The sequence below is a fragment of the Heteronotia binoei genome, chromosome 2 (assembly GCF_032191835.1).
Source record: "Heteronotia binoei isolate CCM8104 ecotype False Entrance Well chromosome 2, APGP_CSIRO_Hbin_v1, whole genome shotgun sequence".
In the NCBI taxonomy this organism is placed as follows: Eukaryota; Metazoa; Chordata; class Lepidosauria; order Squamata; family Gekkonidae; genus Heteronotia; species Heteronotia binoei.
Window position 1 is genome coordinate 122,812,561 of NC_083224.1, and position 26,035 is coordinate 122,838,595.

The window sequence follows — 26,035 nt, forward strand, 5'->3', positions numbered from 1 at the left end:
TAGTATTTGCCTGTGGAACTGTTCTAGTTGGTCAGAGGCCCGCAGGAGGAGGTGGACCACTTGGTGGCCCACTGTGATCATTTTGCTCATTTTACAGATAAAATCTCTCCCATGTGACTTGGATGTTAGCAGTAACATCTGACATAGAGATGTTAGTAGTAACAGGGATGGATGGTGCCAGGGTGCCTTCTTGTCCAGTTGTGTAGGATACTTTTTGGTTATTCAGTCTGAGAATGTGGACAGAATCATTGGAATTTTGAGGCCAGTTGCTTGATTGTATGACCCATGTCCTTCCTGGCTCCTTAAATCTTTCCAGGGTGGGGGCTGACTTACTGGGTTTGAGGGATAGTTAATGCTTCCTTAAGAGAGGGGGTGGTCACTCCATTCTTTAAACAGGTTGTGGTGCATCCACTTCTAAAGAAGCCTACCCCTGACCCAGTATATTTTAGTAATTATTGACCAATCTCCAATGTTCCATTCTTGACTAAGGTGATTGAACAGGTGGTGGCTGGACAACTTCAAGCTTTCTTGCATGAAACAAATTGTTTCAACCCCTTCTAGTCTGTATTTAGGCCTTGTTATGGACTAAAACAGCCTTGGTTGTCCCAGAGGATGATTTGTGCCAGAGAAAGTGCAACTATTGATTCTTCTGGACCTCTCAGCAGCTTTTGATACCATTGATCGTGGTAACTTTCAGGACCGCCTATCTGGAGGCACCATTCTGTGGTGGTTCCTATCCTACCTGGAGGGTAGATTTCAGAAGGTGGTGCTAAAGACTACTGCTCAGCTCCTTTGCCTTTAGCCTGTGGGCCTCAGTTCCATCTTGTCCTCTATGCTTTTTAACATCTACATGAAATCACTGGATGAGGTCATCTGGAGATCTAGGCTGTTTTGTCACCAATATGCGGTGACACTTGGCTCTATCTCACATGTCTAGCTGATCCCAGGGAGACTGTAAAAACTCTGAACCAGTGACTGTAGGCAGTTTTGGAGTGGGTGTGAGCTAATTAACTGAAACATAATCCCAACAAGACAGAAATGCTACTGGTGGTCTGACCCAGGATTTAAGATGTCACCCATTCTAGATTGAGCCTGTTCAGACGGATGGACGGACAGACAGACAGACAGATAGATAGATGAGTTCTACTCTTCTTGAAGAAACAGATCCATAACGTGGGAGTGCTCTTGGACCCAAGCCTGCTGCTGCGTAAGCAGGTGGCTGCTGTGGTCATGAGTACCTTTTACCAGCTTCGACTAATTAGCCATCAGTGGCCTTTCCTGAGAGAGTCAGATCCTGCTGCAGTGGTGCATGCCCTGGTGACATCTAGATTAGATTACTGCAATGTGCTGGACATGGGGTTGCCCTTGAAAAATGTTTGGAAACTTCAGTTGGTGCAGAATGCTACAGCCAGGATGCTGACTGGAGTGAGCCATAGGGACCATATGACTCCAGTCTTGGCCCATCTACACTGGTTTCCAGTTTGTTTCCAGGCACAATTCAAGGTGGTCTTAACCTTCAAAGTCCTGTATGATTTGGAATTAATCTGTTCTAAACCCTCCCTGCTTTGGGTGCTCCAGACTTCTGAGATCTTTTGGATGGCAACCCAGGAGAGGGCCTTCTTGGTCATAGCAATAAAACTCTGGAACTCTCTCCCCATAGATATGTGTCTGTCCTTTTTTGTTGCTGTCTTTTGGCCAACTGGTAAAGACTTTTTTCAGTAATCCCTCCTTACTAACCAATGTTTTTATGTTTTGTTATTTTATATATGTATTTTAACTCTGGTTTTTAAAAACTCTTTTAGATTGTTTTAATGAAGAGTGTTGGGGGGGGGGGTTGATTTAATGTTTTTTTTATATATATAATATAATATGTGTATGTTTTAAATAGTTGGCTGCTCTTGTAAGGGCAGAAGGCAGGATATAAATTCCGTAAATAATTATTTATAAATTAAATACACAAGAGGATTTTCAGGGGGATGATATCTACCCCCTCCCCCCGCACTAGTCCTTTCCCCAATGCCATCTCCAGTTTCCCTCCTCCTCATAGCCCTGGTGTGTTTTCCCCTTTCCCTGCTTCTAGCCCATTTCCCCTCACTTCTGCTCCTTCATATGTACTCTGGGGCCAGAATTAGAACGAATAGTAATGACTTTTTAATATTGTTTAATTAAATAATATGATGCTGTTCCTTTATCAACAACTAAAACTAGCATTGTTTTGCAGAAAGGTGAAAAAATGACTCTTGATGAAGTTAATGCAATCACTGAGTTGACTGAAGTGAACGATGATGGCAAGTTTTACTATTACAAGGTATAGCAAACAAAATGACTGTTTTCCTTTATACTGGTCTAGTCAATTAAAATGCATGGTTTCTGTTTACATAGATGGATTGGCAGAGACTCACTACTGATGTTTTTCAGTCGATGGTTACTAATCCATGAAGGAGACAGAAGAGTCACAATACTTGTGTTTTTCAGGAGTCAAGTGGTGAGACAGAATGAATGAGAATAATTTGGCTCTTAAAGGCCTAATAAAATAGAACCATTTCCATGCTGTCAGAGTTCATTGGTAATCTTCTGAGTAATCTTTACACAAAGGGCAGTTTAGAATGGTGTAGTAGTGAAAAGATCTGATAATCACTTGGTGCAGGGGTGGCATGCATTCAGCAATGAGAGAGTGGAATGGTTAAGTTGTAACTATGAAGTTTATGCTAACTATCCATACTTTGGTTTCTGAACCAGTATTTGTGTCTCATACACAGCAAAGCATATTTTGTGGTTCTTGCCTCCTCATGCACCAGAATTCTAAACTGGACAATCTCGCTCGATTTGCTTAACTAGCTTTGTCCTTCTATTTAACTGCATGGCATAATAAATGTGCTTGTGTGTGTGTATATACATACATATATATATTACCAATGAACAAATCTCCCAGCTGTGCTTTGCAAACTAATTTCAAATCAGAGATTCTGATTTGACATGCATGGTCAAATTGTAATTTGATGCTTCAGGCATAAAGAAAAACCATGTTTCAACCAAACCGTGGATTGCAAACCATGGCTTGTTGCGCCATTATGTCAGCCACTAACAGGCACGTCTTGAATAAGACTGTCTAATCAGGTTCTGACAAAGTAAAGATTATAATCTAGAGGTATTAAATATTTTAGTATATGCTTAGTAACATTCAGTATGTTATCATTAGACTGCAGTCCTGCAGGGACTAGTGCAGAGTACTGTCCCCAAAGAAGCAGTATCCCATCAAGCCTATCATGAATTTTTGAAGCCAAGCTTGGTGATAGTACAAATATAAGAATGTGCTTTATAAACAAACAGCCATGAGAATGGTATAGAGTGTTCAGTCTCAGTGCTTATGTCTGTTTCTTACAGGGGTTTTTTTGTGTACTGCCAGTGCAATCTTATGCAGTCACATCCTTCTAAGACCCTTGAAGTCTTAAGAGGGTATAACTCTGTTTACGACTATAAAGTCAGTTCAGTGTCAAGATACTGGGTTGGATCTAGTCAATTTTTTTGTTCAGTCTTGACTGATCAGGTTGATTGAATCCAACACACTATCTCTGGGTGTAGATACCAGAGGCACAGTATTATGTTTGAATTTTAAAAGATGATCAGTTTTACTTTAACCTAGTTTTCTCCTAGTGTTATCAATGATTAAGAAGCCCCGTGGCGCAAAGTGTTAAAACTGCAGTACTGCAGTCCTAAGCTCTGCTCACGACCTGAGTTCGATCCCCGGTGGAAGCTGGATTTTCAGGTAGCTGGCTAGTTGACTCAGCCTTCCATCCTTCCGAGGTCGGTAAAATGAGTACTCAGCTTGCTGGGGGGAAAGCGTAGATGACTGGGGAAGGCATTGGCAAACCACCACATAAAAAGTCTGCCATGAAAACGTTGTGAAAGCAACGTCACCTCAGAGTCGGAAACGATTGGTGCTTGCACAGGGAAGCTTTCCTTTCCTATCAATGATTACATTAGTAATTAAAGATTCCCAACTTAATTAATAGAAAATAATAACATTCAGTTGAAATCAGACATTAAAAAACCACTAGGATCTTCTTCGTGGTCTCTGTGCTTCACACTCATGGGATAGTGCGCCTGCGCCAATCCCCGAATTGGTACCTGAAAAGCCCGGGATTTTTCCGCGCTCGGCGCCAATGGGCATGCACAGGCGTCCCATTGCGCATGCTCATCGGCGCCAGCGCGGGGATCCCACCAGTTCCTTTCTGACCGCCGCGCTGAGAGAATTCCCTTTCGTGTGTCCCCGGTCAGTAAGGTAGTTGTTGGATTGCCTTTATCTCTTGTTGTATATAGCCCATTTGTTATTTTTCTTAGTGCAGTTAGTTGTTAGTTACTTAGTAAAAAAAAAAGTGTGTTGTTGTTGGACTTGCCCTTCAGGGCTTTGCTTTTCCCCCCTGTTTTTCCCCTCAGAAACTTTCCTGAGCGGGTTTTTTCCTTGCGTCTATGGAAAGGCGCTGGGGTTTTTTCAAGAGGTGCCGATCTTGTGGGAAGAAGATTGTCCCCCCGATGGCCATCCCCTTTGTCTCCTTTGCCTGGGTGAAGGGCACCATGTGGACTCTTGTGTGCATTGCTTAAGCTTCTCGAAGCAGACGCGCAAGAATCGAGCAGTGAGACTTTCGGCTGCATTGGTCGAATCGGCACTTTGGCTGCAGAAGATGGCATCGGGCCTGTCGGTACCGATGGGAGAGTCCACGGCCCCTCCGGTCGCATCGGCCGATACATCGCCGATCGAGACTGAGATGCCCATCGAGCGTGGGCGATCCACAAAGCATCCCTCTGAAGGGTCGGTGGACACCCCAGCGAAGCGGCATTGGGATGAGTCAGGGACCCGATCATCCGCGCCAAAGAAGGCTAAGTCTAAGGAGAAGCTGAAGAAGAGGTTGTCCCGCACTCCTTCGCCCTCTCGAGATGCCTCGGCGTCGACGGCTCCACCGCAAAAAATCCTGGCATCCCCTTGTCTCAGCCCTTCGGTGTCGAGAGGCAGCGCTTCACAGCAACTCCCTCTCTCGGCATCGGAGCAAGAGATCGATCTCACCCAGCGATCCCATTCCTCTGGATCGAGGCGGCGTAGTGAGAGTGACTCGGTCTCGGAAGTTGAGATATCAGCACCGATACAATTGGCGGAGCCGATGGACCAGGTGAAAGGTCAAAGAGAAGTGGAACCATCATCAGCTCTTCGGCGCTTCCCACCACCACCACCTTGGGAGCAGTGTCACTGGCCTTCGCCTTACTCGTACCCCTATCCACTGTACCAATGGTACCCCCCGTGGGACTATGCAGAGTGGGACCGACAATCTGAGGCATCCCAGATGTCGAGACTCTCCCAACACTCTGGACGTCGCCCTTCGGCAGCGATCTCCGTCCCACCTGAGAGGCACGCTGTGGCGGTAGAGGAGGCCCGCTCACGCTCATTGGTAGCGATTCGATCACCCATCGGAATCGACACCGATGCTTTCGGAGCATTCACTGCGAAGAGAGTCCTCATCGTCGGAATCAGATGGTACCGACGATCCGGACAGAGCCCCAGAACCTTCGCCAGTGTCGCATACGGCTGAGGATCTTCCTATTTCACCATCGGGGGATCTGAAGTCGTATGAAGACCTGGTCAAGAGGATGGCGACTTCTCTTTCCCTTCCAATAACACAGCGTGACACATCGACTGCGATTGCATTGCCTGTGCCTCATCTTGCAGGCAGACTCTCAGCAGGGGCGCGGCTTCCCTGTGCGAGTGGGAACTGCAGTGGCGCTTCCTCCAACCTGTTTTCCAGCTTTGGGGGTATCCTCAGGTGAATGTCTTTGCCACAGCCAAGAACAGGAAGTGTCCTCTGTTTTGTTCCAGAGGGGGTGCGGATCCAGAGTCGTTGGGAGACGGTCTGCTGTTTCCGTGGGAAGGTCGGTTCTTCTATCTGTTTCCGCCTCTGCCGTTGTTGACGAAGGTCAACAAAATCGCAAGAGAGAGACCATGCTGCATCCTGGTGACTCCCTGGTGGCCTCGCCAGAACTGGTTTCCAATCCTGCTCCAGCTGGTGAGGGGGGTCGTCTACCAGTTTCCGGCAAAACTGGACCTTCTGTTAGCTCAGGGAGGTCATGTCCTCCATCACAACGTGCCCCACCTGAAGTTGACAGCATGGTTCATCGACCCTGTGGGTTCTCTAGTAGAGTCCAGCATGTCTTCATAAATAGCAGGAAACTTTCCACTCGCGCTTCCTATGAGAGGAAGTGGCAGAAGTTCCTTCAGTTCCTAGTTGATCCTTCAGTTCCTCCCCAGAGGGTGGGATTGTCAGTAATTTTTGAGTTTTTGCTATCCCTGGTGGATGCTGGCCTTGTTTTTTCCTCCGTTAAGGTTTATCTGGCAGCAATATCTGCGTTCCATGAACCAGTGGAGGGACATTCTGTTTTTGCACACCCTCACTCTAAGAGGTTTTTGAAGGGTCTGCTTAGGCTTCATCCCCCATCTAGATCTCCCCCACAGTTGTGGGATTTGACTCTGGTGCTGGACAGACTGACTCGTCGTCCCTTTGAGCCGATGGCCACGTGTTCATTACAGCTCCTTTCATGAAAGACTGTGTTTTTGGTAGCCATCACTTCAGCACGTTGTGCACAGCGATGCGCTGTGACTACCCGTATCTCGTTTTTCAGGAAGCTGGAGTTTCGTAAGCTCCTGGTATTTCTTTTCTCCCAAAGGTGGTTTCTCAGTTCCACCTCAATTTAGAAGTTTGGTTGCCCACTTTTCACCCTACGCCTTCCTCGGATGAGGAACGTAGGTTGCATGCTTTAGATGTAAAGTGTGCTTTATTGTTTTGTTTAAGTCATTCCAAAAGCTTTCGCAAGGACAAGCAGCTTTTTGTTTCGTATGCTGCCCCTAAGTTAGGTTCCAGGATTTCATCTCAGAGACTGTCAAAATGGCTCACTGAGACTATTAAATTGTGTTATTTGTTGGCTAAGAAGCCGTTACCTGGACCTATTTGCGGCCACTCTACAAGAGTGATGGCGACGTCGGTGGCGTTCCTGAAAGGCGTGTCCCTGACGGATGTTTGCAAGGCTGCCAACTGGTCCTCTCCGCATGCCTTTATGAAGCACTACGCACTGGACATGCATGCTCAACAGAGGACTTGTTTGGGAACTGCGGTGCTGCAAGCTGTTTCTTCTGGTTGACCATCTTCCCGCCTCCAGGTATGTCTTGCTTGCTAATCTCCCATGAGTGTGAAGCACAGAGACCATGAAGAAGATAGACAGGTTGCTTACCTGTAACTGTAGATCTTCGAGTGGTCATCTGTGCATTCATACTACCCGCTCTCCTTCCCCACTGCGGACGGTCTCCCTCCAGTAGGGGCTTCCAGCGCTCAGGAAGGAACTGGCGGGATCCCCGCGCTGGCGCCGGTGAGCATGCGCAATGGGACGCCTGCGCATGCCCATTGGCGCCGAGCGCGGAAAAATCCCGGGCTTTTCAGGTCCAAGTTCGGGGATCGGCGCAGGCGCACTATCCCATGAGTGTGAATGCACAGATGACCACTCAAAGATCTACAGTTACAGGTAAGCAACCTGTCTTTTTTTCATTTTAAAAAAATTTCTCTCAGTTCTGCGAATCATAGCTCCATTTTATTGTGTCACTTGAGAGTGGTCAGTGTGATTTATGAAAATAAAGAATTGTTTTTCTGGGGAAATATTCTTTACCTATTGATCTTTTCTTGCTTAGAACTGCATGTGTTTATTTTTCTTCCAAAATACTCGAGAAACCTAGAGGGGTTTTTTATTGTTTACAGTTTTGTAAATTGTATATGACAATCAATGAACAATGTCTGAAGAATGCAATGGAGAAACTGGAGGTTGACAGTAAACTGAAGCGTCAGCAGCTTGGAAATCAAATTGAGATCTTTTCAGAAATGGCAAAATCAACAGATTCAAAACCAAAAACTGAAAGAAAAACAGACCCTACACCAGCACAAAAAAGAGGTATTTATTTTTCTAGCAGGGAAGCCCTACTCCTTGAGTTTCTGACACCACCCTTCATAATGCTTTAGAAACAGTAGCTTTTTTCCTTCTTGAAACATGCACATCTGTTTCATTGGAGATTTGTACTTCATCCATGCTAGAAATGTCCCTCAGTATTTCCAGCAGATTGGCTCTCTCATCCAGTTTTGTTTTTACATTAATATTAATGGATTTATGCATGACCATATCCAGTGGCAAAAGAGGTAAGTAAGCATACAGTATAGCATATCACCAACCTTTCTACCCAGAGCCAAAGATGTTTTTGGTCATGATGCAGCTAGTGTAAAATATTTTTAAATCCCATTGATCTCAGAGGGAGAGGTTTAAATGTGTGCTTGACACAATGAAATCAAAGGATTTCAAAACTGTTTCATTTTGGCTAGATAGTGGCTGCTCTTTGCATGGTAGTGTTGCTCATCTACTTCAGCAGTGTAACTGCAACTAGGATGAGCTTATGTGGTGTGGAAGCGTGGAAGCAGACAGTTTGGATTACTTATTCTAAAACAAATATAATTATGGCATGGAAACGTATTAAGAAAAGGAATTTAAAATAGTATGGATTATCTTTTGGGTGTCAGTTGGAAAGCAGGATTGTGGCTCAGTGGTAGAGCATTTGCTTGGCATGCAGAAGGTCCATGGTTTAATGCTGGCATCTCCAGTTAAAAAAGGATCAGGTAGTAGTGCTGTGAAGGACCTCTCTGCCTGAAACTCTGGAGAGTTGCTGCCATTCCGGGTGGACAATACTGGACTTTGATGGAGCAAGGGTCTGATTCAGTATAAGGTAGCTTCATGTGTGTTCAAGAGGAGTTTCAGAAAGGCTAGAAGAATGTATCTTGAAAAGAGTATACAGGTAACATTTTGAGTCATGTCTTGAGGGCCCTAGTTAAATCACCTTACATGAAAGTTCTGTAGAATATGAACATTTTCATATTATTTCAGAAGATAACTCCGCTGTATTATATTTCTGTATCAGATTTGGAACAGAAACTTTGGTCCTAAGTAGTGAATGGATGCTTTACTTTATCTGAAAACATGCAGAAGGCATGTTGGAATATAGTGGATGAATTGCTTGCTGGTCCTGTGGTTTTTGTTTTATTCCATTCCTCCCAATTTCTAAAATTTCTCAAAGATCTGTAGTAATCAGTCATCAGGGCTTTTTTTGAACAGAAACGCACAGGAATGCAGTTCCAGCTGGCTTGGCCCCAGGGGGTGTGACCTAATATGCAAATGAGTTCCTGCCAGGCCTTTTTCTATAAGAAAGCCCTGTGCAAAACAATGGTGATGTCAGGAGTGTGGCCTAATATGCAAATGAGTTCTTACTGGGCCTTTTCTACAAAAAAGCCCTGGTTGTTGTGATACCATCTGCACAATTTGGACACAGTGAAAAGTAACGGCACATGTGGCAGGAACTGAAATGGTACCTGGTTATCATAAAACTTGGGCAGAATCCAGGAAAAAATTTTGAAGTGAAAATCCTTCATCTTAATATAACTTAGCACAGTATCAGATAAAACTGCATTGATTGGGTTGCCAATTCTGGAAATTCCTGGAGAGTTGGGGGTGAAGCCTGGGAAGAGTGGGGAGGGGAAGGATCTCAGCAGATTATGATCTTGCAGAGTCCACCCTCAAAAAGAGTTACTTCCTCTGGGGGAACTGAACTCTGTTGCCTGGTGATCAGTTGTAATTCCAGGAGCTCTCCAGTCACCACCTGGAAGTTGTCAACCACATCTATTGAGCTGGTGTGGCTTCTTTTCTGTTTGAGATTTTTTAGGTCAGATGGGTTCTCTGATGAATGGGTGCAAATGCCTCAGGAACTGCAGGCCAGGGTTTCATTACAAGTGGACTTGACAGGTCTAGTACAAACAAGAATAGGATTTAAAATTTTAACCTGCACTATTGAAGAGACAAATTTATTCTCTGGCCTCTCTTAATTCTTTTACCAGTTTGAATAACCAGTGGTCTGAAGGCATTTAGTCTTCTCTCTGTACTGTTAATGAACAAATATTAATAAATTAATACCAAGTGGTGCAAATAAAACTTGTATTATAGGTCACTGCAAGCCCTCTTTGCAGCCTTCCTCAGCCCCAAGTTGCAAAATCTCTGTGACGTCCACTATCAGTATGGGTGCCAGCAGCAACAAAAAATCCAAGCTAATTGAACCAAATGCAGTAAAGGTACATGTATTTTTTTTTTTAAAAAAAAAATCAATTAACTTGTGCTTCTTGCTTTCAAGTACACACATTGCATTTTAAATACAAAACTATTTCTCTCCCTTTTATAGCTTATGTTTTATTAACTGCTTGTCAAGAGCAACAGTGTAGCATACAGAGATTTCTGGCTGCAAAATATTATAATAATAAACATTTGTATATAATGTTGGTTTTGCTGACATTCTGTTACTTAGGTTCATTTTTCAGGTGTGAATGTTTGCTCAAACGTAGCATGTTTTTCCATAAAGGAAAGCACTCTTGGATAAAATTGTTAATGACTGCTTGAAAAATGAAAAATTGAATAATTTATTAGTACTTTAAATGCTTAAGTAGCCTGAAAGATTATGTATCACAATCCTCTATAAGAAAGGTAATTGGAAATAAATATCTTCACACCTACTCCGATCAGAAGACATTAATTGGTAAATATACACTGTAGCCTGAAAATATTGACTTAGGAAAAGACTAATAAGTTTTACAAGTAATTTCTTTTAAATAAGTCATTCATTCAATATCCCTTCCTGTGGGAGAAAGACAACAAAGTCACTTTGCTAAGTCAATATTTGTAGAGTGTTAATATTGATCTTTTCCTCTTTGTTTTCCCTTTCCTGATCCAACCTTTACTAGTTTTCTTTCAACAGAAAATAATAGCCAGAGGAATATAAAACATTAACTGAAAACTGCTAAGATACATTAAAAATGTGCACCTTGAGACTTCTGTGCAATGGGAAAAAATGGTTATGACCACATAATATAACTGCAGCTAGAAGACTGAACTGATTGTTCTCTGGAGTTACATTTTTGTTTCAAATAACAACTCTGTATTTGTTATTGAACTCTGAAGTCCTTTATATCTTTTACGTTGCTGGACAGTGACATTTGTTCTATATTAAAATTTTAAAACATCCTCTCCAATGATTTTTTTCCGTGTGTTTAGGTATTGGTACCCTTATGCAATTTAGGCTGTAATTCCAGCACGTTCAAAGATGATATGTAGTGTGTGAAGACACAGTTTTCTACTAGTAGTAACAATGCATTTCAACAGCCTAATAGAGTAGTAATGAAAACTACCGTAGCTTTCCAAGTGTTTATGACTAGCGAATGATTACAAGTCAAAGCTTTTGTAATTAATTAGTTATGTTCCCAAATATTAGTTCAGGGTTGTGTGCAGATTTGCTGCAGTTTTTTATTAATAATTTTTTGGTTTTGGTTAGGACATGTACATGACTAATGGATCAGTAATTTATTGCATATCTGTGTAAGTCACATTGTGACTAGCATTCAGTACTATTAACTTGGGGAATGAAGCGCAATCTTAAACAGGTCTACTTAGAATCCCACTGAAGTCTACTCAGTGGTGCTTACTCCAAGAAAGTAAGCTTAGGATTGTACTGTTGAAGCTGTAAATAGTGAAAGACAAATTCTTGGATGGATAGCTATTTGTTAGATGAGTTGGATTGACTCTGCAAGATTTAGGAGTTGTAGGGATTTAAATGTCTATTCTGTAGAGTTTTATGAAGTTGTAGATATTTATCCTATGGAATAAGAATGGTCTCCAAAAAGAGTCCATGTTTTAGTAATTTATATTTCCAAAAACACTGCCTTGTTTGTAATGTCAGAAGGTTTTTTCAACTTTTTTAGTGTCACAGTTATTCTATCCATTCATTAGACATTGCATCCTCCTTGTAAGCTTTCCCACTTCTTGCCTCAGGGATCTGTCCTAGGCCCTGTGTTGTTTAACATCTTTATAAATGATTTGGATGGAGGAATAGAGGGGATGCTCATTAACTCTTCAGATGACATTACATTGGGAGGGATAGCAAATACAGTAGTAGACAGAATCAAGATAAAGGATGACCTTGACAGGCTGGAAAGCTGGGCTAAAATTAATAGCATGAACTTCAACAGAGATAAATGTAAAGTTCTGCATTTAGTTAGGAAAAAAAATCAAATGCATAATTATTTTATTTTATTTGGTTTCTAAGCCCACCCTCCCCTGCAAGCAGTCTCAGGATGGGTTATATCAATACACATCTAACAGAATATCAACAGTTAAAACATATTAACAATTAAAATTAGGTATCTCAATGTACATTTCCTTAATAGTTCACTAGAGATGGCAACAAAGTCATCTCTTCATGTGCACAGGTTGATAAAACTGCTATTAAGAGGGGGGCAGACAGATGAGATCAATATCAGATGGAAATAATGCAGATGAAACCGAGCAACAGCATTGCAAAGCAACATAGTAAAATAGGAGAGGGCCAAGTACAGATTGAATTCACACTGCCTCAACTATAGACCTGGCAGAACATTATTTTATAGACTCTGCGGAACTGCATTTAGTTCCAGAGGGCCTGATCTCACTCATGAGAGTGTTTGACCAGGTCAAAGCCAGGGCTGATAAAGCTTTGGCTTAGGTTGGGATTGTGGACTTCCTTCCTTCACCAGTGGATGTTGATCTGTAGAGCATAATGCTCTTTAGGGGACATATTGGGAGAGACTGTCCTGAAGGTATGTTGGTCCCAGACCACAAAGGGCTTTAAAGGTTCGATCCAGCACCTTGAACATGACCCAGTATTCAACTGGAAGCCAGTGCAGCTGGCAGATTATAGGTTGCATGTATGCTTTCAATGGTGACCCTGTAAGAACATGTGCCTCTGCATTCTGAACCAGCTGAAGCTTCTGGATCAGTCTTTAGAAAAGCACAGCACAAAGTGAGTTACCAGTAATCCAACCTAGAGGTAACCTTCGCGTGGATCTCTCCTCCCATGTAGGTCATGGGAGGAGAGGTAGGGAGCCAGTTGCCTGACCTGGCAAAGATGGTAGAATATTGATCTGGCAACATTCATGATTTGGGACCTCAATTGATAGTGAGGCATCCAAAGTCATGCCCAAGCTCTTCACTGTAGGTGCTAGTGTATTATAGGATGGGGGAGACTTGTCTTGGCAGTAGTACATGCAGAAAGGATATAGGGGTCTTAGAATACAATACACTGAACATGAGACAGCAGTGTGATGTAGTAGCACAAAAGGCAAAAGTTGTTTTGGACTCCATCAGCAAAAGTATAGTGTCCAGGAAAGGATGAGTCAGTGCTTGGCTGTCATTGCCCTTTATTACATGCCCGGGGTAATGCCAATTGCCACTTTGAGGTCAAGGAGGAATTTTCCTCCAGGCCAGATTAGCCCAGGGATCCTGGATGTTTTTTGCCTTCCTCTGGGCATAGAACAGGAGTCACTGGGGGACTAGTTGTGAATTTCCTCTGTTGTGCAGGGGGTTGAACTAGATGACCCTTGAGATCCCTTCCAGCACTCTGTTTCTATGTTTCTTGTACATTGTAAACAAGCTACAACGTAAGAATAAGTGGTGTACAGCACTATTACAGTGCAATCCTAAGCAAAGTCACAGCCTTCTACGACCATAGACTTCAGTAAAGTTAAAAGGATGGAACTCTATTTAGGATTACACAGTTACTGATAGACAGCCGCCTTTGCTCTATAAGCATATGTCTTATTTGTGCCAAGTAGTGCTATGCACTGCTAATTACATAGGAACTCCTCCAGTTATTCTGGTTTATAAACTTGACCTGTGCATGATCAATTGTAGTTTCTTACTAGTAGTAACTATCAAAAGGTGCTCTAGTTCACTGTCCTGTAGTTAGTATATAAGAGAGCGAACTATAGAACCTGCAGTCCTCCATGTTGCAGTATGTTGCAAATAGACTGAACAGAGTAGCGCATGTAGAAATTAGGTGTTATGAAACAAACCCAGAGAAATATGTAAAGGCATGGGGCAGGGACTACCTTTACCTTTTTTACCTTTATGGGGAAATTATATTTCTCCATACACTCCTTTCTGTAATAATCTACAGCTGAAAAGAAGCCTTCTATGGTGATGTAACTATTGTTGCACTGCAACTCCTGTTCACTTTAATGGACCTTGTATGAAGAATCTGAGACAAAATGACTGAGGGATGCCAAATGCATTCTGCTCTAAACTGAAATTGTGTCTGTTTCTCTAATGCCTTTTCTCTGATTAATATTATAGCTTTGGTATGTGTGTAGTTTCATTATTAGTGTAACCTGTTGTGTATCCTTTTACCAAAACCAGTACAATCTACAAATGCCAACACGAAAGATACTAGACTTCCCCAGCCCATCACAGGTTTTAGAGACTGCAGCACCATCTTATGCCTTCTAGAAGTATAACAGGCTAGAGTGTTTTCGTAGAATTGTACAGGCTATCCACAGTGTGGACAATCTTTTGTATAGAATGAACACAACATAATTTGTTCTGTTATTTGAGATGTTATCAGATTTCTCCAGTTTGTAGCAATTGCTTGTATTGTTTGAAATATTAATCACATTTTTAGGTGCTAAAGACAGATATGGTATGAATCAGAGAGTGTTTATTGTGAGCTGGGAGAGCCCAGATATTGCTTTATCAACAAAGTCAATATGTTCAGGTTATTTATATTACTAAATGCTTTTAAATTGGTAAATTTTAAAAATCTGTGTTAATTTTCTCCATTTATGCCTTTGCATTTTGGTTACTATACTGTACACCATCTGGTGTCCAAGAGATGGTGGAATAAAAATGTTTAAAATAAATGAGACTTCAAATTCTGAATTTATCCGAAGGCAAAATTGACTTTTATATAAGACTATGTAGTAAACAGGTTTAGCAAACATCCAGAAAGAAAGAAAAGAAAGCTAGCATTTTAACAGTGACAAAAGCACTCAGCCAAGGGATAGTGTTGTGATTATCAAAGTCCACTGCTTTACAGAGAGTCATATAACTTCTAATGTGATATTTGATTTGTCATTAGGAATGGCATTGTGCATACTCCAAAGGATGTTTCTTCTTCGAAGACAATGATGAAATAGTTTGTCATAAATATAAGTTATTTTTACCCCAAAGATCAACAGTATGTATCACCATTAAGCCTGTATGTTTTAGCCAAATGGAAGGTAAGAATGCTTATTTTTTTCTAGAAATGGGGAAGTGAGTGATAAATCTGTAGTTTTATAAAACTGCTTATGGGATGGACACAGTGATTTGTTAATAGTCTCATCTCACAGGAACATAGCAACAAAGATACAATTTTAATGCTTGCAGAATTTCACATCTTAATTAGAAAATTCAGTTGTGGGAATCAGTTTAAATAATAAATGTATAAAAAATATTTTTATATGCTAACAGTTTCCCTTGCATACAAAACCTTTTAATAATGGTCTCCAAAACATAATGCGTTGGACCCAAAGTCCATCCACAGAAGGCACTGATAGGGACATCTTCCCCACTTTCCGCAGCAGCCATTTCCAGTGTCGGGAAAATAGATTCCCAACACTTTGTGGAATAATACCTTCAAGAGGGGATTGGATAAGCATATGGAGCAGAGGTCATTCGGTGGCTATTAGCCACAGCTTATTGTTGGAACTCTCTGTCTGGGGCAGTGATACTCTGTATTCTGGTGCTTGGGAGGGGCACAGTAGAAGGGCTTCTAGCCCCACAGGTGGACCTCTAGATGGCACTTGGGTGTTTTTTTGGCCACTGTGTGACACAGAGTGTTGGACTGGATGGGCCATTGGGCTGATCTAACATGGCTTCTCTTATGTTCTTAATAGCCTCCTGGGTCAATTGGCCTCAGTGAGGAGGGAAAGGAGGTGAAGTTGCTTCCTCCTGCCTCTTCTGTCAGTGGAACCCCATTAACAAAACAGCGAAGAGGGAGTAATTGCAACCCCTTTCTCCCCCTCACTGCAGCTGTCCAACTTGAATGGCTGTTACTGTGTGTGGTTCCCATAACTCTGGGAATCAGCTTCCATGGGGAAAGAAATTACTGCTAGGAGGGGAAAGTGAAGGAAGGTGGAGGGATCATAACTCATGACTTACATATTGGATTCAAAAAGTGGCGGACTGGCCAAGGTGTCAGCTTGCCCAATGGCAAGTGGGCCCCTGATGAAGTGGCTCCCCTTAAACTTTAGACAATATGTTAAAAATGTTAATGACCTTTTAGTAGCTTGAAAATATAATAGACTTTCCAATATTACTACCGTAATGCAACTAAAAATTATGTTGCACTTAGGGTTGCCAACCTCCAAGTGGGGCCTGGGGATCTCCTGCTTTTCCAACTGATCTCCAGCTGGCAGAGATCAGCTCCCCTGGAGAAAATGCAGTCTGTATTTACATTTAGTATCTACTGCATACTGCCAGTAAAATGTACAATATATGTACACTGTAATTACTAAATATATATATATACATTTCACAAAAGTTTTAATTGTACCTTTTTTCCACGTATTTTTTGAAAATTTTATTTATTTCTTATAGAAATTAAATGATAGCCTTAGACTTGTGGGTGGGCCCCCTACATCTCCTGGCAATCAATATTTTTATACCCAGTCCGCCACTGGATTCAAAGATACTCTTCCCCACATGGAGAGTCACTCCAGGAAGAGCTGGTTCACAGCTTGTGCTACAGTGTTATTCAAGAAAAGTGAAATTCAGTCCCAACATGCTTTTCTGCTTGTACAAGTTTCCTATGTAATTGTTACAAAAACTTCATATTGTAGTCTATATGATTTGTTGAGCAGGCTCTCCCACCAATATTTGCAGAACTGTACTAGCTGATACTTTCCAATTCTGTTTCTTCACCTCTAGAGCCAAACTTTTGGATTAATTTTAGTTTAGCATCTAGATTCAGCTGCATCTCTGAGTCAATGTTTTTAATTGTTAGAGCAATTTTTGCCACTTTTTTTGTTTCCAGGAAAAAGTTCTCCATGGTTAGCAGTGGACACTGCTTTGTATATTTTACAGGAAAATGAAACTGAGGAAAAACCTAAAGCTGTGAACTTCACTGAACTACGAAATAAAGAGGTCAGGGACATTTTTAAGGTTTCCTATACTCGGGGTTGTTTTGTAGAAAAATAGGTGGTGGAGCTCATCCCGCGATTGTTATGCAGCTGCAGCTACTATTCAATGGGCAAGGTGGGAAGGAGGAGGTGGAACTCTCAGAAAGGTTCAGGAGCTGTGCTCCTGTGAGCTCTTGCTAAATCCGAGCCCTGCCTATGCTAATGTAAGAGTATCCATTTTTATTTATGGACAATAACAATATATATTAGGCTGTTCATGTTTCACATATAGGTCATGTCAAAATACATCATGGGCAACCCTACAGTGTCTTTTCCCTCAAGAAAATGGCTAACTTACTAACAAAGTAGTCAAGCCAACATGTAAGTCAATCCCAGTGCAGGCCAAAATCCCAATGCTAAAGTAACACCAACGGGAGCACAGTTAGTTGGTATCCTGTGCTCACCCAGCAGAAGCGAGGAAGGCAAAGAAAATACTTATGCCAAGTGCAGATTGTACAGCGGTTGCTCTGGAATCCATAGAAATGCTACCAACATCCACCAGTCATCTTGCAAAGTTGTATGCCTGTGACAGGCAGAGATGGAAGTAACCAACTGGTACATGCTGAAGTAGGCACTGCCCATGTGCATAGTACAATCAGAAAAGGGAATATGGGCACTGTAAGGAGAACTGTGTTACGAGAAGGAGGAGCCTAAGGGAAAGTACACACTGGGCAGCCCCACATCACACCCTGTACCTCCATAATTCACTTTGTACCTCCATAATTCACTGGATAGGGTATAATTTAAAGGATGTGGAACTTTGCCAACTGTAACAAACCCATTTTCAATGTTACATTTTAATGCCCTTTTTAAGATAAGGTTCAGGCTGCAGCATAAGAAACTAAGATTTAGAGTTCCACTCAGATATAAAGGTATTTTTGCTATAATAAATATTTGAAACGTGTTAGGAGCATATGCTACTCTCCAAATGTACGAAGGATAAATGCCAAGCTCACTGTATCCTTCAGGGTGTTCCAAAATACACAATAGGTTTTCACCTTTTGTACTTCCAACTACAGCAAACTCTGGCTGCCACATGAAGAGCATTTCTGAATGTGAGTTTGAGCCTGGATTTCCACTGTCAAGCCTTTACATTCAAGGCACTGCCCTTCAGTGTTATAATCTTTATTTTTAATCCGAAGTGTTTATGAATGGGAAATGTATAGTTCCTGAATACAGTGGTATGAGTACCTATAGCTCTTTACCAAATACTTGGTGAATTTGTTCCTCACAAAATACTTGGTGTTGCATGAATTTGTGAATTTGAAAAATAAATGATAATATTAGAAATCAAAAACATACCACATATCTGTTTTGCTTTGTGGTAGACTTTTGGTTGGAGAGGAGAACTTGGAGCTGGTGATTATTGGATAATTCCTTTCACCACTGGCTGTAGATTCAAGAAAATAAAAAGGCAAATTGCCAAAGAAGCCAAACTCATATCTGAAGATGGGAATGGATGCTTGGCACTTACTAAGGAGTTCAGGTGAGGAAGGACAGCTTTTGTAAAAAGTTTAGGTTTGTTTGTTCTCATGTCTTTGCAAGTGTTTTGTGGAAGCAGATTATCTATAAAATTATCCTGTCTTTTCAACCTTCTAGAGCAGCCTTGTCAGAAATATTTGAAATGATTGATCTGGATGGGAATGGTTTTCTCAGCCTGGAAGAGTACAACTTCTTTGAAATGAGAACCAGTGGTGAGACATGTGATGAAGAAGCTTGGGCGATATGTAAACGTAAGTTTCAAATTGCTTACATATAAGTATAACCCGTCTGAACACAATGAAACCATCAATTACCTAAATATCATTGAAGAGCCAATAGGATGAGACTGTTGGATTTTGTCAGGAGCAACCAATACAAATTCTAGATCTACAAAACTTACCTGGTGGTCTTGAACTAGTCATAGTCTTCCTCAAAGGTTAAGGTTTATCAGGCTAAAATGAAAAGGAGACCATACCTGCTATCCTGATATTTTGGAAAAAGGACAAGAATAAAAATGTAATAATAAGAATAATAAGAGCATCATAAGATATTTCAGCAATATTTATTTAAATGGAAGTGCTGGTTACATGTAGTTATTGGTATATGAGCTGGAAAGGAAGGAAATATGGTAATACACAATTTAGTTTCAGATAACTGTAAATGGTGGTTTGAATGCATGGGCACATAATTCAAACTGTTACATGGACTATAATGATTTTTTTTAAAAAGCTAAATGTTTTTGGCACTTGGCTCTGTTGTGGCCCACATAATGGTGGGGAGGTAGAATGAGATTGCTACCTCTCAGCTATTCTCTGGATTGACTGCTGATTTTTTCCCCTCCACCAAAATTTTCTCCTTGCATCCCAGGAGCTTGCAAACAGAAGCCACTGGGATTCAACAAGAAATCCACCCATTTGAAGCATGTGGGATGCAGCAGTGAAATTTCTGATATGTGTTGGGGTCAGAACATTGTCAGTCCACACAACAGGGGAGAGTTGGTGTTCCAGCCCCACCTTCCCCTGTGGGAATAAGGGCAAAGTGAGAAGTTCCTTCAGTGAGGGGTCTGCCAGGCAGCATTCTGTGCATCTATGACATACATCATTATTTTTCATGTTAAAACATACCATGCAGTCATATGTTCATATAAACCACTATCTGAAAATATGATGGTAGGTATTCATCTATCTTCCTTAGGTTTCCCCCCCCTTATTCTACTGTGCAGTTGTTCTTTCTATCTACTGTTCAGTACAGTTATATTCTTTTTGAAATTACTCTTTCTCTCTCTGGTATCAGAAACAACACCTCAGTCCCTTGACAGCCATTTCCAGGCTCTCTTCTAGCTCCTTCTATTTCTTCATGCTTTATTTTTGCCACTGCAGTTGTGCCCCAGGTCAGACTGTCAAATGCCCTTAGTATTGGGTGATGTTGGAGGATAGCAAAAAAGCAACTCCTTCGCCACTTTTATCTTCTTGGTGGCCTTTGTGCCTTTAACTTCTTAAATTCTTACATCAAGACATTCCAGATTGTTATTTGTTTGTACAATAAGTGTAGTTGTTACTTATTTGTGTCAGATCCAAATTTCTTCCTGAGTTAGTGCTTCTTTTTCATTTCCCCAGCATTCAAAGCAGCAGCCCTCCCCTGTTAGCACATCTTTTACAGAGTGGAGTGCTGTATATAATGTGGTTATGCAAATGCCATACATATCTGTTGGCCAATGTTGGGTCCCATGGAACAGTTGGAAGGCATGTGATACAGCATCCTTGCTGAAGCTCAGTTGGTCTGGGTCATTTTAGTGGCATTTCTTATAGGCCACCTTGAGTTCTGTGATGGAGAAATAGAGACAGATACATGTAGTAAAAATAAATTATTGGTGATAATTATTTGTGTATCTTATATTCTAATAGCAAAGTCAGACAGTCTTTGAATACTTAAATCCAGTGACTGGAGCTGCAAATGGGCAAGAGAGATCTTTCTACGAACCCAAAAAGGGCCCCAGGTTTGCAGAAAAGCGTGAAATTAAAAAACAAACAAACATTGGGGGCTTTAAAAATTCAGAAATGATAAAAGGAAGCACCTGTGGCTTTACACTTCCCTCAGTGGCTATTGCTAGTCAATGACAGAATTCTAGGCTGGATTCTATCAGTATAAGGCAGGGGGAGGCAGCAGGGACCTTTCCAGGCCTATTTTGGCCTTTGAGGGAGGACGTATTAGGGCCAGGCCTGACTTGGGTTGTCAGCTCCAGGATGGAAAATTCCTGGAGATTTTGTGGAGAAGTCTGAGAAGGACATGGTGGAGAGGGGAGAGACAAGGCCTCAGTCAGACATAGAGGTAGAGTCCACCTTCCAAACCAGCCATTTTCTCCAGGGGCACAGAGCCTGACAGCAATCTCTGGGTGACTTGATGCCATCCAACTTACATGACTCAACTAGGCCTGGCTGCTTGCTACTGTTCAACAGCAACCACCCAATGAAAGTCTGTGTGGGGTAGCAGTTAGAGCTTCACAGTAGGGTCTAGGAGACCCAGGTTTGAATTCCTATCTTACTGTGAAAGCTTATTGGGTGATTTTGGACCATTCACATAGTTTCAGGCTAATCTACCCCCCTGGGTTATTGTGCAGATAAAAATGAAGAGAGGAGGATAATGTGAGCTGCTTTAGTCCCCACTGTAGATAAAGGTGTATAAATGAAATAAATAATATAGCTAAAGATGGGAGGCAAATAATAACAATATAATAATAATAATAATATATTTTATTTATATACCGCCCTCCCCGCCGAAGCAGGCTCAGGGCGGCTCACAACATATAAAATTTACAAATTACAATATAAAAACATTATTTCAGTGCGATATATAATTTACTAATTAAAACCATTATAATTAAAACCATCAAAATTACAATTAAAACTAACATTTACAGTGCTATATTCTAGATGTTCTCCTCAGTAGTTTATGATGGCCTGACTTGGGTTGACATTTAAGCGAAGGCCATTTGAAAAAGGGTAGTCTTGCAGACCCTACAGAATTGATCAAGACTCCGCGGGGCCCGCACTTCATCCAGTAGTTGGTTCCACCAGTGTGGAGCTGCGATCGAAAAGGCCCTTTCTTGCGTGCTCTTCAGTTTGGCCTCCTTCGGCCCAGGGATTGTCAATCGATTTTGTGCACCTGATCTCAGTACTCTCTGGGGCACATATGGGGAGAGACGGTCCCTAAGGTAGGCAGGTCCTCAGCTATATAGGGCTTTAAAGGTAATGACCAGCACTTTGTAACGAATCCAGTATACAACTGGCAGCGAGTGCAACTCGTGCAGCCCCGGCTGCATGTGCTCCCACTTTGGGAGCCCTAGTAACAGCTTGGCCGCTGTATTCTGCACCAGCTGTAACTTCTGGGTTCAGCACAAGGGCAGCCCCATGTAGAGGGCATTACAGTAATCCAATCTTGAGGTGACCGTTGCATGTATCATTTTTGCCAAGTCGTGATGCTCTAAGAAGGGCGCCAACTGCCTCGCCCGCCTAAGATGGATAAAAGCGGATTTGGCAGTGGCTGCTATCTGGGCCTCCATTGACAAGGAAGGCTCCAGTAGAACCCCCAAGCTCTTGACCTTGTGCGCCACTTTCAATGGCTCACCGTCAAAAGCTGGAAGGGGGATTTCCCTTCCCAGACTGTCACGACCCAGGCAAAGGACCTCTGTCTTCGTTGGATTCAGCTTCAACCTACACAGCCTGAGCCAACCTGCCACGGCTTGCAATGCTAGGTCCAGATTTTTTGGGACGCAGTCAGGCCGACTGTCCATTAATAGAAAGAGCAGGGTGTCATCTGCATATTGATAACACCCAAGCCCATATCTCCAGGCAATCTGGGCAAGGGGGCGCATGTAGATGTTAAATAACATCGGAGAGAGCACTGCCCCTTGTGGCATCCCACGATCTAGTGAGTGCCTCTGGGACAACTCTCCTCCAATTGCCACCCTTTGTCCCCGTCCATCAAGGGAGGAGGAAAGCCATTGTAAGGCCAGCCCCTGAATCCCTGCATCAGCGAGGCGGCGGGTCAGTAACCAATGGTCGACCGTATCAAACACAGCTGATAGATCCAACAACATCAGCACTGCCACAACACCTTGATCCAGATGCCTCTGGAGATCATCCACAAAGGCGACCAGCACTGTCTCCGTTCCATGACCCGGGCGGAAGCCGGACTGGTGAGGATCTAAGACAGAAGCGTCATTCAGAAAACTCTGCAACTGTAACGCTACTGCCCTCTCAATGATTTTACCCAAAAATGGTAAATTTGAGACTGGCCGATAATGTGCCAATTCAGCTGGATCTGATGTAGTCTTTTTCAAGAGAGGGAGGACCACAGCCTCTTTAAGAGATGTTGGAAAACGCCCCTCTGAGAGGGATCTGTTTACGATGTCCTGTATAGGACATCTAAGTTCCCTGTAGCAAGATTTAATTAGCCAACAGGGACATGGGTCCAAATCGCAAGTCGTTGGGTGTACAGTAGAGAGGATTCCGTCAACTTCCCCCAAGCTAAGTGTGTCAAAGTGATCCAGAACTGAACCAGAAGGCAGGCATGGAGCCTCGAGCTCCTGAACTGTATCCAATGTGGCGGGGAGGTCGTGGTGGAGCGATGTGATTTTATCTGCAAAAAAATTCGCAAAAGCCTCACTGCCAATATCTAATTCCCTAGCATTTGGTCTGCCTTGAGGCAGTGTTGTAAGGTTCCCAATTATCCTAAACAATTGTGCTGGGCACGAATTTGCAGACGCAGTTTTAGCCGCAAAGTAATCCTTCTAAGTGGCTTTGACTTCCATGTCATAGGACCTTGTAAACTCCCTATAAGATGCTCTCGTCGCTTCATCTCGAGTACGCCGCCATTGCCTCTCTAACCATCTGAGCCCTTGTTTCAGCTGTCGCAGCTCCGGGGTATACCACGGAGCCAGCTTAACATGAGGGCGCAGAAGGCGCCGAGGTGCGATCTCGTTGATGGCCCTGGATAGTTGGCCATGCCAAGACTCAACCAGGTCGTCAAGGGAATTGCCAGGGATCCTGCAGAGCCATTTGGAACTGCTCAGGGTCCATCAGACTCCGCGGGCGAGCCAAAATAGGCTCTCCACCCATACAGGGTTGGGATGGAGCATCCACACGAGCCTTGAGAGCAAAGTGGTCCGACCATGGCACCACCTCAGCGGTAATACTGTCCAGCAAAACCCCGTCCACAAAGACCAAATCTAACATGTGCCCCGCCTGGTGAGTGGGTGTTGTAACAAATTGGGAGAGTCCCAGTGTCGCCATGAAGGACACTAGGTCCATCACCTGACTGGAGGTCGCGTCATCAGCATGAACATTGAAATTACCCAGGAACACAAGTATTCCAATGTATTCCATTGCCCGGTCTGTTACAGCCTCCATCAGGGATAGTAAGGCGCTGGCCGGTGTGTTAGGCAGATGATACACCAGCCAGATCGCCAACCCCTCCCCCACATCCCACGCCAGATCAGCACATTCTATACCATTGATCGTTGGGGCCTGGAGAGCCTGGAAGGAGTAATCCTCTCATATGAATATCACCACCCCTTCGCCCGCTAGTCTGTGATTGATGAAAGACCGAGTATCCTGGGGGGGTCATCTGGGAGAGAGCTACAGTCTCCCCATCTCGCACCCAGGTCTCGGTCACACAAGCCAGGTCCACATCCTGCTTAAGCAGGAACTCCCTAAGGGTCAAGGTTTTGTTATTTATGGAACTGGTGTTACATAACAGCAATGACGGAGTCAGGCCATTCCGCTTGACCCCACTACCTGTCACCGTTGGGATGCAGACTGGAAGGGGGCCGAGCACTATTTTGTCTCAGCCTCCTTCCCTTATAATTCTGTCTGCTCCCACCGTCATACCTTCCCCTCCCCAGGAGTACTGGAATCCCCAAATAAAAAGTAGGTTGGTGAATGGTTGAGGAGAGAATGAACAGAATGAAATGGGAGAGGATATGGGAAAGGAAAAGGGACAAAGTGTGGGAAGGGGAATACAGGGGAAAGTGAGGCACCCCTCCCCCTCCGCCGACAAGTCCTTGAGGATTCCCCACCGTGCAAGTGGTCCTGGCCCAGTGACTGACACCACACAACTGGGTCATAATTTTCCTAGGTGGAGGCTGTTGTGTGGGGAGAGGGGAAGATAAAATAGTTGGCTGTTGGATGGGAAGGAAGGAGATTGGATTGCCAACTCTGGCTTAGAAATTCCTAGAAATTAGTGGGGTGGAGCATGGAGAGGGTGGGGTTTGAGGAGGGGAGGGACCTTAGGGGGTATAATGCGATAGACACCATTCTCCAAAACAGCCATTTCTTCAAAGGGACCCAGGGTTGCCAACCTCCAGGTGAGGACTGGAAATCACCCAGAATTACAACGGTTCTATAGATTTCAGAGATCAGTTCCCTTGGAGAAAATGGCTGCTTTAGAAGGTACATTCTGTGACATTATTCCCTGCTAAGGTTACTTCCTCAAACCTTGCCCTCCCAAGGCTTCTTGCATGCATACAATGTTACCCCTACAGCGTATTGCAAGATAGTACCTTTTGATTGTATATTTGGGAGAATTAGCAAAAAGGCAGAGGCAGCGAGAGGTGGGGTGATAAACGGGATCTAGCTACCAATGTTTACAGAGATTTTTGCCAGAGAACCCTATTTGGAGCCAAGAACAAGGTGAGTTTTTTAAAAACAAGTTTTATTGTAGAAAAATAATAGAATTTCAATATACACACAACTTGGAGAGCATACATACAAGATATTGGAAAGGAAGGTACAAGTGGTGAAGGGGGTAAAATACAATGGGACGTATCTGAGAAGAAAGGTACATGAAAACAACCAGTGCTACATGTACAAAGAATCAGGGGTGTCTGTTTACCTGGGCACCCAAACAGTGTCACACTGGGCATGTGCCAAAACAAGTATATTTATACCCCAAAATGTATCCTGAGGTATCATACCCTCATGGGTAACATGGGTTAATATGACAATGGTGGGATGGCATCTGAGGTGTTTAGACAAAAGAAGTGTATGGCGTTTCTCAAGTACCAAACAAAACAGCAGGATGTATCCTAGTAGGTGTGAGAATGCAGCTAGCTCGTGATAATTCAGTAAAACTGGAAAGTCAATATTTTCCTTTTCCTAGAATAAAGGAAGAAATGCAGATGCAAGGCAAACACTGGAAGAATTGATGAAGTGATTAACTGGAAGGAAGACAGACTATAGATTCCACTGTATGACAGGACTGGAGACAGGAAACACTGACCAATTTCACACTAGAGCTTTAATCCTGGTTTAACTCTGTCCTCAAACTGACCTTCAACAGTAATAATAATAATACTTTTTATTTGTATCCCGCCCTCCCCGCAAGGGCAGGCTCAGGGCGGCTCACAACATATG

The 26,035-nt window shown here is 42.9% G+C and overlaps 1 protein-coding gene across 1 annotated transcript in view; it reads left to right on the forward strand.

Annotated features, from left to right (window-relative positions):
- EFCAB7 (EF-hand calcium binding domain 7) overlaps positions 1-26,035 on the forward strand; it is a 54,881-nt gene that overhangs the window by 10,882 nt on the left and 17,964 nt on the right. Inside the window, exons 4-10 of the mRNA XM_060231940.1 lie at positions 2,222-2,308; positions 7,791-7,980; positions 10,069-10,193; positions 15,059-15,200; positions 16,997-17,106; positions 18,470-18,627; positions 18,741-18,874. Of these exons, the coding sequence (XP_060087923.1) occupies positions 2,222-2,308; positions 7,791-7,980; positions 10,069-10,193; positions 15,059-15,200; positions 16,997-17,106; positions 18,470-18,627; positions 18,741-18,874 (946 nt within the window). The remainder of the gene's footprint in view (positions 1-2,221; positions 2,309-7,790; positions 7,981-10,068; positions 10,194-15,058; positions 15,201-16,996; positions 17,107-18,469; positions 18,628-18,740; positions 18,875-26,035) is intronic.